Genomic DNA, 17,386 nt, shown 5'->3' on the forward strand with positions numbered 1-17,386 from the left:
AGGGTATGAGCTAATCCATGGGGGGAGGAAGTGAGCTGATGGGGGTGTAATGCAGCAAGTGAGAGGATACAGGCATCAGGGACAGCGCTAAACTTTACATTTATCTGCAGCACAGAATCTGTCTGGAACTTCAGGCCAAATGGCTTCCCTCCTGTAGAAGTCTCTCTCTCTCTCTCTCATGTGTACGGTGTCCTCTGTCTCTAAGCATCTCTGAAGCAATAAAGTGGGCAGTGTAGAGTCATTATTCACACAGACCCAAGGGCATTGGCTTCCTCCAGAGGAGCTGGGTGTAGGGAACGGTAAAGCTCAAATCACACTACTCACTATTACCCTCTCCCTCGCCCAAACGCAAAATCAACCACAACAGTGCGGTGTGCGAACTCTCTCTTTTAACGTGATTAGTCACCACAGAGCCCAGAATCAACTACAACAGCACAGTGTGTGCTCTCTCTTTAAATGTGATTAGTCAGTCACCACAGAGCCCAGAATCAACCACAATGGTGCAGTGTGTGCTCTCTCTTTAAACGTGATTAGTCAGTCACCACAGAGCCCAGAATCAACCACAACGGCGCAGTGTGTGCTCTCTCTTTAAACGTGATTAGTCAGTCACCACAGAGCCCAGAATCAGCCACAACGGCGCAGTGTGTGCACAGTGTGAACCCAGGCGCCCCACATCCCCTCCGGTCCTCATGCTGGGGGGGGGGGGGTCACTGATTGCTGAGTGAGTACATGGACATATATACATAGATGCCACATTGGCCTCTTCGGCCCCTTGCTGCGATACGTCAACGTGGCCGCCATATTGGTCCAGGCAAGACTGGCCTGAAAACAAATAGAAGTAAACGGGAGAGCTGCGGTTTTTCTGGATAAAAAGCACTATAATGTTTACATTTCTCAACCGATTTCAATGAGTTTTTATATTCAAGGGTTTATGATCTATGTGGAGTACAAAAAAAGTTTTATCTCCAGTTGCTTAGAATCTCGATAGTTAGGCTATAATCGCTGCTAGACGCTCAAGAGAGGAGTGTGTATCAACCTTAGGTTTACATGAACTGAATTACGTGGTGGAAAAGAATTCATTGTCATAAGGAATTGCCACAGTTAATTTTAACCTGGCAAGCTGGCTAGAAAGTAATAAATGCATTGCTAGCTAACTTGAGTAGGATTGTAAGCAAGTCGTGTTTTTATTTTGAACGAATTTAACTGAACATAAACACAATAATTTTACAATTTAACATAGCTAGAAAGCAAATGGTTAACCTGAAACTATTTGGGGCAATTTGGACATTTAATATGTTATGTATTAAAATAATAAATCAAAACACAAATTTAATGTTGCAATAAAACATTGGTAGCTAGTTAACTAGCAAAGCCTTTATAAATGATAAATGATGCTTGCAATCCTACTCATGTTAGCTAGCAAGCAAATAGCAAGAAATCAAGCTTGTTCTAATGAAAAATGTTTCAGCTAAAATCAGTTTAATTTGTTCAAAATCAAAACATGACTTGCAAGAAAACATTGGTAGGTAGCTTACAAGCAAGGGGAATATGGCTGCAGCTATGGTCCTGTTGAACACGCTTGGAGCTTGGGGCAATGGAACACGTCCTTATGGGAGCTGGGGGGAATGGAACACGGCCTTATGGAGCTGGGGGAATGGAACAGGCCTTATGGGAGCTGGGGGGGAATGGAACACGGCCTTATGGGAGCTGGGGGGGGATGGAACACGGCCTTATGGGAGCTGGGGGGGAATGGAACACGGCCTTATGGGAGCTGGGGGAATGGAACACGGCCTTATGGGAGCTGGGGGGGATGGAACACGGCCTTATGGGAGCTGGGGGGGATGGAACACGGCCTTATGGGAGCTGGGGGGATGGAACACAACATAGAGAGAGCTGAGAGGGGGGAATGGAACACAGCCTTGAGAGGATTGATGTCTGCTGTCTGTGAGCTGCTGGAGTCCCTCCAACAGACACATTTTTTGTGGTGGAGAGGAGATTTATTATTTTGTTTTTATATATTTTTAATCCTCGCCCCACCATAGGGCAAACTTAATGCTTGGTTTCCCCTCATTTCGTTTTTCTTCTTCTGGAAACTTTGCAAGTGCCTCATTAGATTGATTCAGCTTCAGTTGTAGAGGTTTTTGGTTTTTGCAGAAGTAATGATTTCAGTCTTCAACCTAGCACATTTAGGCTAGCATGTTCAGGCTAGCACGTACAGGCTAACACGTTCAGGCTAGCAAGTTTAGGCCAGCACGTTTAGGCTAGCATGTTTAGGCTAGCACATTCAGGCTAGCACATTTAGGCTAGCACGTTCAGGCTAGCACATTTAGGCTAGCACGTTCAGGCTAGCACATTTAGGCCAGCACGTTCAGGTTAGCGCGTTTAGGCTAGCATGTTTAGGCTAGCACATTCAGGCTAGCACTTTTAGGCTAGCACGTTTGGGGCTGAAGGCTGCTCGCTCTGTCTGTCCCTGCTTCATAATTCAGATTTGGTGTGATTGTTGACTGCATGGCAGGTGGGGGAAGGGAGGGAGGGAGAGTGTGTATGTGTGTGTGTGCTTATGTACTATATTTTGTGTGCAGTTGTATGTGTTGTGTTTGACAGGGTGTGTGTCTGTATGCCTGTGTTTATGCATATATGTGTGTGTGTTTTATGTGTGTGTTTGTATGTGTGTACCTGTCTATGTGTATGTTTTATATGTATGTATTTGTGCACCTGTTTATGTGCAAGTGTGTGTATGTTTTGTTTGTGTATGCTGAAGAGCCTGAAGTCTTGTTCTCCATATGGTGAACTCTTGGAGCTGTTACTGATGTCGAAAGCACACTGATGGTCATAATCTACACATTTGCTCGCAAAGTCTTGTTCGGCTGCTTTCTCACGCAAGAAATGAATGTAGGAGAACCACAGAACCGGATGAATAAAGACGCTGTTGTAAAACAAAGACCCAGAAATTAATTTTCACGTTGACAGAGCATGGGTTTCTGTGTTTCTGAAAAGAAAGTAACCAAATTAGAATTCCCAGCGTGTCCTGGTAGGCACTAAATTTAGTGTTTAAATTCAATTAGGTTCCTCCGACGGCCTGCATGTTTTGACAGCTCGTGGTTTTTCCAGTGTAACTCATCCAGAATTGCATGTATTTGCATAATGCAAGCCGACACCCACATTGAGGAACCCTGCATTTGCTCAGGCCTAGTTTGCATTATTTTTCCGAGGCAGATTTTTGCACTGAACCTTGACAGGATATCACGTGTCTTTGTCCTTATTCATAAACATGCAACACACCACACACACTAATAGGATGCTGTGTTTACAGGCTTTTAACAGTGTGACATTAAAAGCCAATATTTTACAATTAGATTATTCAGAGTAGGACGGTGGGTGGGGAAGGTTTTTCTTGTAAATCCCAGAATGCAGTGTGCAAAATGCGGTTTGTTCTCTGCTATCCCTGGTACTCAGTGCCATGTTACTGCGTCATGGCGCTAGGGGGTGGGGGGTATTGTGTGTTGTCTTTATGCTTCTAATGTGTTTACTCAACCGGTGGATGCCGTGTTGGCCGGTGGAGTGTCTAAAAATGAACTCCGCCCCCTTGTGCAGAGTCAGCGAATTAGCCTGGTCTGTGGTGTGAGCTCACTGTGGGCAATAAGACTGTAGGTTGTGTCTGTGCTTTGTTAAAAAAGGTTTTCTTCTTGCTATCTGTGTTTCCCCAGATCCCCACACTACGCCTGTCCAGAAGTCATCCGAGTGAGTTTGCCATGACCATAACCCTAAACTATACCCTAACCCTGACCCTAGACTGTACCCTGACCCTAAACCATACCATAACCATAAACTGTAACCTAACTCTAAACTGTACCCTAACCCTAAACTGTACCCTAATGCCGGGATCAGGCTGCACAATATTTTTGTCTTTCACGATGGTCACCATGTCAGATTAGGCAATCATAGTGCCATAAATTCTTGCCGTGTCTTGCCCGGGAGACTGGCAACACTACAAGTATGACCCTGACCAATAATCGTATGCTGTCTTTCACGACCTTCACCAAGTTCATAGGTCGTCGGGGAGGAGGGTCAAGAAATTGTCAATCATGGCTACAGAAGCGCTATGTGTGATGCTGGCAGTCTTGTGTTCGGAAAAGAAAAAGAAAAGAAAGAAAAAAACTACTTTTTTTAAATCGGTCATGGTACTCCCTCGACGTAACGTCAGAAAGGCAGGGGCATTGCCACTGCTCAGTGGACCTTTCCTCTCTTTCGGAGGTCCACCTGACAGCAGCATCCCTCTTTCTCTTCGCCATGTTTATTATGTGCACCAGAGAGCACTCTGTCATCCTAATGGTCAACGTCAAGGAACATGTCGTAGGAGTTGTTACATTACATTACAGGCATTTGGCAGACGCTTTTATCCAGAGCGATGTACAACAAAGTGTATAACCATAACCAGGAACAAGTATGTCGAAAACCCTAGAGAGAAGTACCGTTCCAGGTGCTGGGAACAACCGCATAGTTCAACTTGGACCTGAAGGTTAAACTGATTACTTTAACACAAACGAGAACGGCAACAACGCAGTCTATGCAAAATACAAGCAGTTGTCAAACTAGGCAGGAAAATACAAAAGATTTTGACATGCTAGACATTTCGCTGGGGTGTTGTACGGCGTCCCAGACACTGTTCTTCACACTACAAGGGGTAAAGGCGCCCGTTCATCGTTCCCGACGTTCATATTCGGGCCCGAGGCTGGAAATTTGTCGGTGACAACAAAATCGGGCTGAAATCAGGCTGAATTTGTGTAGTCTGATCCCGGCATAACCCTTACCCTTTAATGAGCTTCCTGCTGTGCTGCCTCTGAGTCTGGCTAACCTGTCATTTCTGTTTTTATCCCCCTCTCCATATCTCTCTCTCTCACACTCACTCTTGAGACTCCTGTCTCTCTCTGCTCTTCTAATGTGCTCTTCTTCTTACCCCCTCTCTCTCCTCTTCATCTCTCTCTTTCTCTTTCACACATTCTGTCTCTTTTCTTTCTTCTCTACTGTCTGTTTCATCTGTCTCTCTTCTTATCAAATTCACTCACACTCTTTCCCTCCACTCCATCCCCTCTCACTCTGTCTCTTTCTCCCTCCCTCTCTCTCTCTGTCTCCCCTCTCCCCCCCTCCCTCTCTCTGTCTCCCCTCTCCCCCTCTCTCTCTCTCTGTCTCCCCCTCTCCCCACCTCTCCTCCCCCCCTCCTCTCTCTCGCTCTCTTTCCCACTCCCCCCTTGCTCTCTCCCTCTCCCTCTCTCCCCACTCCTGCCCCCCCTCTCTCTCTCTCCCCCCCTCCTTCCCTCTCTCTCTCTTCTCCTCTCCCCTCTCCTCCCCCCTTGCTCTCTCCCTCTCTCCCCACTCCTGCTCCCCCCCTTCCCCCCCTCTCTTCCAGGGAGAGAAGTATGACGGGCGGAAGGCAGATGTGTGGAGTTGTGGAGTCATCCTCTTTGCACTTTTAGTGGTGAGTGTGTCAGTTGCCCGTCAGCCTGGCCCCCGCAGACCTGGAGCTCCTCCTGCCTCTGTATCCATGGATACGCGGATCCTTCGTATCACCTGCTTTTTACCTGGTTTTTATTCCTGCTTTGTTTATCCATTTTCAGCTTTTAACCCTTTGAAGAGCAGGTTTTTTGGAATGTTTTTTCCTAAATTCTAAGTCATTGTTGTAGAACTCCACTGCTTTCAGTCACCGGTAATGATAATTACATCAGCATTAGAATATTCAGTGAAGAACATTCAGATCACATATTTGTGCACCTTGAAGAGTAAGACTATTTCCATCCACCGCTGCCTCCTTCAGCCCTGTCCTGACTGAGATTAAAGGAAGTGACACGTCTGAGATGAACGGGAAGGAAGTGACACGTGGAGATTGGGTCTCTACAAACCGCATGTTCTATGCTTACTGCCCCAGCAGTAGGGTTGAGATCAAATGCCCATAATGTTCTCTGACATTGTTTCATGGACTGAACTGAAATGCATGTGGGCCCTCCCTCTCTCTCTCTCTCTCTCTATCTATCTCTCTCTCCCTCCCTCTCCCTCTCTCTCCCTCTCTCTCTCTCTCTCTCTTACTCCCTCTCTTCCTCCCTCCCTGTACGTTGTGTGTTACCTGGGCCAGCTCTGATCAGTTCTTTTAATCTGCAGTAGTCATTCCTCCAAGGCTGGCGTCTGCATTTTGGTGGGAGGGGAGATAACCGCCTCTCAGGTGCCAGTGATAAATCAGGGCTGGGGGGGGATTCATTATCGGGGGAAAGCTGTTGTCGGTTTGCTCTTCTTTACTTTCTGTTTCCTTTCATCAGATTCTGTAGAGACCCTCTTTAATGAGGATGCCAGGGGAACTAGAGCCCTGTCATTGAGTCTCATCTTCTCCAGCTCAAGGAATATTATTTTCCCTCTTCCCTCATTTATTTATTTACTTTCTACAAACTTGTTGCAACGGCTTTTCTGCCTCCCTCCCACACCACAGGGGGCGCTGCCGTTCGATGACGATAACTTGCGAAACTTGCTGGAAAAGGTGAAGCTGGGGGTGTTCCACATGCCGCACTTCATCCCGCCCGATTGCCAGAACCTTCTCCAGGGGATGATAGAGGTGGACGCCACTAAGCGACTTGCGGTCAGTTCCGTCTCAGGTCAAGGGTCACCCTGGCAGATCGGCCCCTCAGATCTGTCGTTGGCACGGTGATATTCACTCTGGAGAGCGGCAGGGTCTGCTGATTTTAGTTTTCACCATAAAATCAGTTTAAAGAAACCAGGTGAAGTGAGTTAGTGAGTTATTTCATCACATATGTGCAGAGTAATATCCTGCCCTCGCTGCAGCTCTATAAGGGTGAGATTAAACTCCAGAGGCCTACTTTTACAACAAGAAATGTATCTCAGTCATATTGTTCAAAGCTATTTTCAGTTACACAATAGAAAATTTGGGCGGGGTGATTTAGGGGCGCCCTGATTTTGGGGGCTGGGACGGGGATTTGGGCCTGATTGGGGTGGTGTTTAGGGGCCCTGATTTTGGGGGGTGGGTGGGGTGATTTAGGGGCACACTGATTTTGGGGGTGGGTGGGGTGATTTAGGGTCACACTGATTTTGGGGGTTGGGACGGGGTGATTTAGGGGCACACTGATTTTGGGGGGTGGGCGGAGTGATTTAGGGGCACACTGATTTTGGGGGGTGGGTGGGGTGATTTAGGGGCGCACTGATTTTGGGGGGTGGGTGGGGTGATTTTGGGGCGCACAGATTTTGGATGGTGTGTGTGGTGATTTAGGGGCTCGCTGTGATTTTGGGAGGTGGGCGTGGTGATTTAGGGGTGCACTGATTTTGGGGGGTGGGTGGGGTGCTTTAGGGGCGCACTGATTTTGGGGGGTGGGTGGGGTGATTTAGGGGTGCACTGATTTTGGGGTGTGGGCAGGTGAAACCAAGATGTATAGATGTACTGGGAATGTGCACTTTATCCCCTTATTTAAACCAAATCTAAAGCTACAAATGCAGCCGGTTGTTATCCATTCTAATACCAGCGACCTCCTGCAGCTGTACTATTAGTTTGGGTCTAGGCAGGTTCAAGCAGCCAGAGAGCTCAACTGCAATAATCCAGTTCAGTCATTTCAGGCATCATAACTTGATTTATTTATTTATTTTTTAGAACGAACGTTTTCCAGATCAAAGGCCTTTCCTGGCAGCGGTGTCCCAGTGCACTGGGGCTTAACAGATTATTATAATAAAGCACTTCTCCACGTCCTGCCATTGCCTGTGTCTGCATGTCTTTACATGCCGGAAGCATCCTCTTAACTGTCTGGCCTCTCCCAAAAAGGACATTTCCTTGAGTTTCCTGTGTGGTCGTCCATAGTAATGAGTTGGATTTGCATGCTCACTGCATTAATATAGGAGATTATGGTTTATGAGTAAAATATTTCATTAGAGTTTCCTAAAATCTGCATGCTAGTGATAATCAGACAGTGTCAAAAATCTATTCCCTCTCGACATACAACAGACCAGGATATCCATGCCAGCGTGACTAAATTGGGGATTAATTTTGTGCCTGCTTTCACAGACGCAATGTGCCACTTCCCCACAATCACTTTGTGATCTTTTTTTTCCAGAAGGATTTGTTTGTGCTGTGGCTGCTCCTGCAGATGTGGGGACATGCGTCCCATAAAATCTAGTGCAGTGCTCCCTCTACAGGCTGTGTGGCACAGTGCACCCCCTGCACACAGTGTTCCTGTCTAGAAGTTTGATCTTGTAAACCAGTGGTCACCAACACTGTTCTTGGAGATGTACTGGGTAACAGCGAGGGGTAGCAGCGAGGGGTAGCAGCGAGGGGTAGCAGTGAGGGGTAACAGCGAGGGGTAGAGGGGTAACAGCGAGGGGTCGCAGCGAGAGGTGACAGCGATAGGCAACAGCGAGGGGTAACAGAGAGGGGTAACAGTGAGGGGGTAGCAGGGTGTGGCCATTTGACAGGCCCTCGGGCCTCTGAGCATTGCAGCGTTTTAGCGGAAGGCGTGGCTAATCAATCACCACGGTCCTGATGCTGAGTTTATTTCCTTTAATCCCGAACTGAGAGAGTCCTACAGCACACACAGTCTGAGAAACTTGCATCTCTCTCCCTCTCTCTCTCCCTCTCTCTTCCTTTTTGTCTTACACTTTTCCCTTGTCATTTTCTCTGTTTTTTTCTGTCTCATTTTCTGTTTTTTTCTGTCACTCTGCACTTGATTTGTTAGGTCTGGTGGGATGCAGCATCTGCATTTGATTTGTTGGGTCTGGTGGGACACAGCATCTGCTCGTACGGTTCTTAGAGAGGATATCTCTGCTGGTGCCTGACCTGTTCCTCTCTGTCTCTCTTTGCCCCTAACAGTTAGAACAGATCCAGAAACACATGTGGTACATGTGAGTATTACCCCCCCGTGTGGTGTAGTGTGGGAGGTGGGGGGGCTGTGGGTAGGTAGGGGGTGGAGTGTAAGGTGGTGTGGGGGAGGGGGGTGACTGTGGGTAGGTAGGGGTGGGGTGTAAGGTGGTGTGGGGGGTCTGTGGGTAGGTAGGGGTGGAGTGTAAGGTGTGTGGGGGGCTGTGAAGATAGGGTGGGTGTAAGGTGGTGTGGGGGGCTGTGGGTAGGTAGGGGTGGGGTATAGGTGGTGTGGGGGGGCTGTGGGTAGATAGGGGTGGGTGTAAGGTGGTGTGGGGGGGCTGTGCGTAGGTATTGGTGGGGTATAAAGTGGTGTGGGGGGGGGGGGTCTGTGGGTAGGTAGGGGTGGGGTGTAAGGTGGTGTGGGGGAGGGGCTGTGGGTAGGTAGGGGGTGGAGTGTAAGGTGGCACATGTACATTTGAAGCAGATATCTGCCCCAGCAATGTATGAGTAACACCCCTGCACACATCCATTATTGGATACCATGTATTAGACTGGTATTAGACTGTGATTTACTCTGCTTTATGATCCCCTGCTGCTTCCCTTGGTGTCATTGTGTTCCTGTGCTGATTGGTCCTCCCGCCAGAGGGGGCAAGAATGAGCCGGAGCCAGAGCAGCCTTTCCCACGGAAGGTGGCGATCCGCACCCTGCCCTCAGGCGAGGACATCGACCCCGATGTGCTGGAGAGCATGCACTCGCTGGGCTGCTTCCGAGACAAGAACAAACTGATGAAGGACCTGCTGTCGGAAGAGTGAGTGAGAGGGGTGGGGTTGGGCGTGGCTGGGCGAGGCTTAGCTGAGGAAGTGGGGAGAAACTCTGGACTAAAAGCTGAGATAAAATCACAGTGTTTGCCAAAGGCAAAAACAAAAAGTAAAAGCATTTAAGACAATTCCTCTAAAGCCTGTGCCAAAATAATTAATTCTGTGTTAGTACACACGATTGGCCTCATTTGTCAATATTTTCATAAAACCGTGTGTAATTCACAGAACTTGTGATCAGCATAAAGTGTCACCCCTAAGAAACCTGAGCTTGGAATTCCACTGCAGGAGGCAGTTGGAAGAGCTGGCTGAATAAAGTGGAAAGAAGGGCTTGTGCCCTTATACTCGTTTAAACAGGATTTACCCCAGCATGACCGTTAATAAATCAGGACAAATGGATTTGATGCATTGATTGATGTTTTTTCTAAATTTTTTATATTACCAGGTACCAGTAGCCTCAGCCGAGACCCCTGTCCATCTCCAGTCTGAGATGGAGGCGCTTCTCTGGTCCAAGACTCAATTGACTGATTTTGCTTAAAACAAACATCTAAATAAAACATCAATGAGTGCAATAATTAAAGCACAAACAATATATCACACATTGTTTGCAGCACATAAACAGGAGTAAAAAAGATAAATAATAAATTCCCGCACTCTAAATATCCTCACTCCAAATCTGCACTGGATGTCTGTTCTTACCCTTGGAGTGGGAACACTGTTAGTGTTGAGAGATGAGTTTGTTAGTTTGATAGTTTGTTTTTTTTCCTTAGTCTCTGCAGCCCTGTACATCAGCACAGATGAACGGGCCTTTCCCAGGAGTACCCATAAATCTTCTCAGAAGTAGCCAAATTACCAAGCGCTCTTTCTGTGACTGCAGTGGCTGTTCATTGATGATAGCCTTCTAGAACAGCTGAGCTGCAGTCGTTTCTGCACAGTCCCACAGCTTGCATTAAGCACAGTTAAAAGGCTTTGGGAGCTACCTAGCTGTGTCTTCCCTCCTGCTCAAGCACAGGGTTGGAAGACTTGCTTACCCCTCTCTTTGCACAGAGTGTGTTTTAGGGGTTCAGACCACTCTCGTACTCCGCTCTTCTTCCCAGCTCCTCCTTTCCTCTTTTAGCCATTACTGTTTATTATTCTACTGTACTGTACTATTTAGTGTACTAGTTTCAGGAACTGAAATGGATGTGTTGAGTTTTCAATAAATTTCAATAAATAATAAATTTAAATGTCAGTACTATTCATGAATTGACTGGATTCGAGTGGCATTAAGGTCTCCTGAGCTTGCGTGGTTTACTGTGGCATACATGATTACCACATGTTCAGATGCTTTTAGTTTCTTTATACAGCTGAAGTTTCAGTGGAGCATTGACTGGTCAAAAGAGAGGTTCCTGGCTGGAACTTGCCTGCAGTGTGTGTGTGGGAGCTGGTCTTGGTGAGGCCGGCTGGGTGTGTGTGTGGGAGCTGGTGTTGGTGAGGCTGGCTGGGTGTGTGTGTGGGAGCTGGTGTTGGTGAGGCGGCTGGGTGTGTGTGTGGGAGCTGGTGCTGGTGAGGCCGTATCTGGTGTTGGTGAGGCCATATCGTCTGACTATATGTTGTGTCTGTACTTCCTCCTGACCCCAGTGACAATCAGGAGAAGATGATCTACTTCCTCCTGCTGGACCGCAAAGAGAGGTATCCCAGCCATGAGGACCAGAATCTCCCACCTCGAAATGAAATAGGTACGGGAACAAAAACAGGGAAGGGTTCTGCAAATAAATCCATTTTAATGGCACAGGAACTGTCGTGGTGAAGAATGCAGGAAGTGGCCATTCAGAGAAACGCAGGGTTCTGACTTACCTGAAAGGTTATTTCCTCCCAGGCTCTTTGTTCACTTATTGTGGGGTGGGGGTGGGAGGGGGGGTATGGCTGTGGGGGGAGAGGGGGGGGGGCTTCACTGATAACAGGTCCTGGCAGAACTGGAACTCTCTTGCGATCCTTGAACCCAGAGGGCATTGGGCCTGGTAATGGAGTTTAGAGAAAACATCTTAATGTCTGCCCATCTATCAAAAAGTATCACTCTAAATGTCGTTGTGATCGATTCAGCCCTGGAGGTCACAGTTAGAGAAGCCACTCGTTTAAAGATCAGCCTTGTACAAATGTTCAGAGCCGCCCCTTCCCCCAAGGGCCACTGGTACATTAATTGATCCAGGCACTGGCTTTGTTGATAAATCATTTGAATGTGCTCCCAGTCTCAAGTGTGGGAGAGACTGTGTCGGCCACTCCCCAGGTACCACTTCCACAGAGCCCTGGAGGCTTAGCCACTCTCTAACCCCCCCCCCCCCCCGGTTTGGTCTTGCCCCCTTCCACAGACCCCCCCAGGAAGCGAGTGGACTCTCCCATGCTGAACAGGCACGGGAAGCGGAGGCCGGAGAGGAAGTCCATGGAGGTTCTGAGCGTGACGGACGGGGGTTCTCCGGTTCTGGCGAGACGGGCCATCGACATGGCACAGCATGGCCAGCGGTACTGCCCACCACGACCCGCAGTCACGCCCACAGCCACACCCCACCGCTGCCCCAAACCACCCGCAGCCACGCCCACAGCCACACCCCACCTCTGCCCCAGACCACCCGCAGCCACGCCCACAGCCACACCCCACCGCTGCCCCAAACCACCCGCAGCCACGCCCACAGCCACACCCCACCTCGCCCCAAACCACCCGCAGCCACGCCTCTGCCCCAAACCACCCGCAGCCACGCTCTGCCCCAAACCCCCTGCAGCCACGCCCACAGCCACACCCCACCGCTGCCCCAAACCCCTGCAGCCACGCCCACAGCCACACCCCACCGCTGCCCCAAACCCCCTGCAGTCACGCCCACAGCCACACCCCACCTCTGCCCCAGACCACCCGCAGCCACGCCCACAGCCACACCCCACCTCTGCCCCAGACCACCCGCAGCCACGCCCACAGCCACACCCCACCTCTGCCCCAAACCACCCGCAGCCACGCCTCTGCCCCAAACCACCCGCAGCCACGCCTCTGCCCCAAACCACCTGCAGCCACGCCCACAGCCACACCCAACCTCTGCCCCAAACCCCCTGCAGCCACGCCTCTGCCCCAAACCACCTGCAGCCACGCCCACAGCCACACCCAACCTCTGCCCCAAATTACCCGCAGCCACGCCTCTGCCCCAAACGGCCTGCAGCCACGCCTCTGCCCCAAACCCCCTGCAGCCACGCCTCTGCCCCAAACCCCCTGCAGCCACGCCTCTGCCCCAAACCACCTGCAGCCACGCCTCTGCCCCAAACGGCCTGCACATATCTGTCTTTGTTCGCTCTCACCTGCACCAGCCCCTGAGCCCCAAACGCCCTCTTATTTAGCATATGGCCAGAGGTGGAGGTGCAGGGAGTACCAGTGACCATCTGCCCTCTCATTTTGTCTCCTGCAAAGTGAGAGAATCTGTGTAATGGTGTATTTGAGGGAGCCTGAATGATAGATTGTGTTTGTATGTGTTTGAGAGACCAGAAAGAGAATAAGATAATATGTGTATGCAAGAATGTGTTTGTCTGTGTGTGTGCATGTGTGTGCATGTGTGTGAGTATGTGTGTGTGTGTGTGTGTGTGTTTGTGTTTGTGTTTGTGTGTGTGTGTGTGTGTGTGTGTGTGAGAGAGAGAGTGTATGTGTGTGTGAGAGAGAGAGCAACTAGTACACTACACCTGTGTTCATAATTTGAGAATTTACAGTGGGAGATTACAGTATATTGGTCTTTAAAATAAAACATATTTTGAACAGATTAAATCAGAAAAGGCTGCAGCTTATGAAAGTTTAGTTTATATTGTGTGTGTAGTTTGTCTTGTTTCATATATTCTGTGAAAGACAAGGCATGAAAAAAGAAGGATTTATGGTTCTGTTTCCATTTTAGGACCTTGTATTAAGTAGAATAGAACATGTCAGATTTTTCTGAAACAAAAGAATCTTGCAATATATTTAAGTGTGATTTACTGCTTCAATTCTCCTTTATAACGAAGAACAGTACATCTACGGGCAATTAAACTTTAAACCTCATTAAAAATGCCAATCCCCTGAAATCCAGGAGTGCCAGTCTGGAACAGAGGAACCGGAGGAGGGGAAAGACTGGCATATCCAAGGCTAATGAAACAGAAATGAAAAATGAAAAAGCCCCAGAATTATTTTTTGTCTTCTTCAGGGGGGGACGGGGGGTTCAATATACGGTGCAGCCACAACCTCATTAGTAATCAGCTCTGGGTGTGAGCCTGTGTGCCTGAGTGTGGGGGTAAAATTGTGTGGGGGGGTATGTATTTGGGGAAACCTGCCTTTTCAGAGCACCCCAGAAATGCACCTGCATCTCCCTCATCCGGACCCTCCAAACTGCCCCTGGAACCTACAGACTCCCACTAGAGCCTTGTATTGTTATATTTCTTTACCCACGTATTTCTGTCTGTGTGGTTTTGTTTGGTGCCACTCCACACCCCTTTGTGAACCGTCTGTTCATTTTACCCCTGTGGCCCCCCTCCTTCACGTTCCACAAAACCGTCACCAGGTAGATTGTAGAGGGCTGTGAGCCGGCTGAAACCCCACCACTACCTACACCATGGGAGGGGGGGGGGGGGAGGCGTGCTCCAAAACGGTCTCCTGAAAAATCCAGTATCCAGCACAGGGGGAAATGCTCATCTCAGAATGCCATTTTAAAAAAGCACTGCAAACTACCTACATGCATATAAACTACATGCCTTTTACACCAGTGGGATCTATTTGCACTTGGTCACATAAATACAGTCATATTATTCCAGTGTAGTGAGTGGTCTGCTTTAAATCTCACCTGCTGTCACCACATATGGTAGCTTCTTGCTGCAGTGTGTGTGTGTGTGTGTGTGTGCGCTTGTGTGTGTGTGTGTGTGCGTGTGTCGTTGTGTGCGTGTGTGTGTATGTGTTTGTGCGTGTGTCTGTCTGTGTGTGTGTGTGTGCGCGTATGTGTGTGTGTGTGTGCGCGCTTGTGTGTGTGTGTGTGTGTGTCGTTGTGTGCATGTGTGTGTATGTGTTTGTGCATGTGTTTGTCTGTGTGTGTGTGTGTGTGTGTGTGTGTGTTTGTGTATCCTTGCTCTGTTTGTGCTAGCTTGACGGTGCTGGTCATATCCCCCCCCCACAGGTCTCGGTCCATCAGCGGTGCCTCCTCTGGCCTCTCCACCAGCCCCCTCAGCAGCCCTCGGGTAGTACCCCCCTGCCACTGCACCCGCCCTCCCCCCCCCCCCCCCCGGGTAAGTACCCCCCTGCCACTGCGCTACGCACAGCGATGCCCACCAACGTTACACATAGCGATGCCCACTAACGGCACACATATCCATGCCCACCAAACCCCCTTGCGTAGCGATGCCCACCAATGGCACGCGTAGCGATGCCCACTACACACTGTGCCAGCCTTCAGAGTGACCACCTGATGTTACCCCACATTACATCACAGTTTTTCCTTATCAGGGATAAACTTACTGTGAGCTCTCCAGCCAGCTGGTTAATCCTGTACACTTTCATACTACCTGTGTGTGCCAACTCAAGCAATTCAAGCACGTTGCTCAAGGTCCCTGTTTTCTGTTAATACACCTGGTTGTGATTACTATGCCGTCCTCTAGGCAATAAAACCTGCAACCTTCAGGCTGTGCCTCTAGGTCCTTCTTGTTTACTGTACTGTAGACTGTAACACTGCCAACACTTTCCACATAAAACTGCAGTCACGGGAATGCAGCTTCCTAACAACAGCCCAGGCTTTCTGCTCTATTCTGCTTTTGTAGAGTAAGCTCCAGAATGTTTGGGACAAATAAATATATTTTTTTCCTTATTTGGCTCTATACTCCTCAAATTTCAATTTGTAATCAAATAATTCACATGTAAAATGGAGTTAAAATGGAGATTCTCAGCTTTTACTAGAGGGTACGTTTAATATATTTTGGTTTCAGCATGTTGAAATCACAGCACGTTTTACACCCCCAATTCAGGGCACCATAATGTTTGGGACAAATAGCTTCACGGGTATTTCTAATTAGTCAGGTGTGTTTGAATGCTTCCTTAGTGCAGGCATAAGAGAGCTTGTAGTATCTCATCATGATTGCTTTTAATTGCATTCGGAGTCTGATATTGGTGTTTTCAAGACAATGATCCCAAACACACTGATAAAGTAACAAAGAGTTTTTCAAACCCAAAAACTAAAAATTTCTTGACTGGCCTAGTCATTCACCCGATATGAATCAAACTGAACATGCGTTTCATATGATGCAGAGAAACATGCGTTTCATGTACTGCAGAGAAAACCTGAGGCAAATAGCTGCTGAAACAAGCAGTTGCTGAAGATGGCTGCAGTACAGGCCTGGCAGAGCAGCACCAGGGAAGATACTCAGTACTTGCTGATGTCTGTGGGTCACATACTCAAGCAGTCAGTGCATGCAAAGGATATGTGACAAAGTACTAAACATGACCAATTTATTTTACATAACATCAATATATTCCATTATGGTGCCCTGAAATAGGGGCTATGTATAGAAAGTACTATCATTTCTACAGGGTGAAACCAAAGTGTATAAAATGCCCTTAAATAAAAGCTGTGTGCACGTTAACCATATGTGAATTGTTTGATTACATATCAAAAATTGTGGAGTGCAACACCAAATAAAGAAAGAAAGTAAAAATTCTCTGTCCAAAACATTATGGAGCTGACTCTATATTTAAAGCTGAACAGAGCCTGAGGACTTGAGGCCAGCTGTTGTCCAGAATTCCAGATCTGGTTTCACCTTGAAAGTTGAACTATTGGTTTTTCACTTTATTCACTTTTGTTTCATTACAACTCACCGTTTCCATTTTTATTGAGAGTGGGCGACCTGAAGTAAACTGAATAAAATAAGAAATAAAAAGTTCTGTCATTTGTTCTGTCATTCTGTCATGTGGGATCCTCGTTTCACCCTTAAGATTATGTTTGGTCACAGGAATCCGCATACGCTGGCATCGACGGAAAGAAGCTGAGGGTCTATACTTTGTGTTTTAAAGCCCTCTTTGTCCACTCAGGGCTTACATTCTGTCCTCACTGGCCTGAGACGAGGAAATCCTGCTTAGCTAATACTGCTAATCCCTCTGCTCTGAGTAACGCGCACAGCTCTTACAGCTGGCTTCTTTGAGCGGGCTTACAGATGACAAATCTGCCTCTGACTCCACACCATGTCTTCTTCTCCAGTTTTTTTTTAAAAGTACATAAAATTAAATAATATGAAAGCTTATCCTGCCTCAGTTTCCACATGTGAAAGGGGTATGATCAGACAGTCTGCTGTTTCAGAGTTCTGCCCAAGTTTTTTTTTTTGAGGGGAATTTCTTTTTGCACATCTGTGTGTCCTCCGGCAATGTGTGCTGTTTTTCCTTGAATACTCATTAAGTGCTGAGAACACTCCCGGCTAAAAGTGTTTCCCCGGTGACGAGGATTATAGAACAAGGGATAAATGGCGTCAAAAAAAAAGACCAGTGGTTTCCCGTCGCCCACTCTGAAAGCATGCCGTTTGTGTTAGGGTAACCCTAACTCTAACCCTAACTCTGAAAGCATGCCGTTTGTGTTAGGGTAACCCTAACTCTAACCCTAACTCTGAAAGCATGCCGTTTGTGTTAGGGTAACCCTAACTCTAACCCTAACTCTGAAAGCATGCCGTTTGTGTTAGGGTAACCCTAACTCTAACCCTAACTCTGACAGCATGCCGTTTGTGT

The 17,386-nt window shown here is 48.0% G+C and overlaps 1 protein-coding gene across 7 annotated transcripts in view; it reads left to right on the forward strand.

The window, feature by feature from the left end:
* Positions 1 to 17,386, forward strand: part of LOC135241902 (serine/threonine-protein kinase BRSK2) — a 170,142-nt gene that overhangs the window by 132,590 nt on the left and 20,166 nt on the right. For all 7 annotated transcript variants that reach the window (XM_064312674.1, XM_064312677.1, XM_064312673.1 and 4 more), the window contains 8 exons: positions 3,708 to 3,741; positions 5,408 to 5,476; positions 6,476 to 6,622; positions 8,852 to 8,883; positions 9,486 to 9,650; positions 11,278 to 11,375; positions 12,006 to 12,156; positions 14,802 to 14,862. In XM_064312674.1, coding sequence (XP_064168744.1) covers positions 3,708 to 3,741; positions 5,408 to 5,476; positions 6,476 to 6,622; positions 8,852 to 8,883; positions 9,486 to 9,650; positions 11,278 to 11,375; positions 12,006 to 12,156; positions 14,802 to 14,862 — 757 coding nt within the window. The remainder of the gene's footprint in view (positions 1 to 3,707; positions 3,742 to 5,407; positions 5,477 to 6,475; positions 6,623 to 8,851; positions 8,884 to 9,485; positions 9,651 to 11,277; positions 11,376 to 12,005; positions 12,157 to 14,801; positions 14,863 to 17,386) is intronic.

Source organism: Anguilla rostrata, chromosome 16 (genome assembly GCF_018555375.3).
Source record: "Anguilla rostrata isolate EN2019 chromosome 16, ASM1855537v3, whole genome shotgun sequence".
Classification (NCBI taxonomy): domain Eukaryota; kingdom Metazoa; phylum Chordata; class Actinopteri; order Anguilliformes; family Anguillidae; genus Anguilla; species Anguilla rostrata.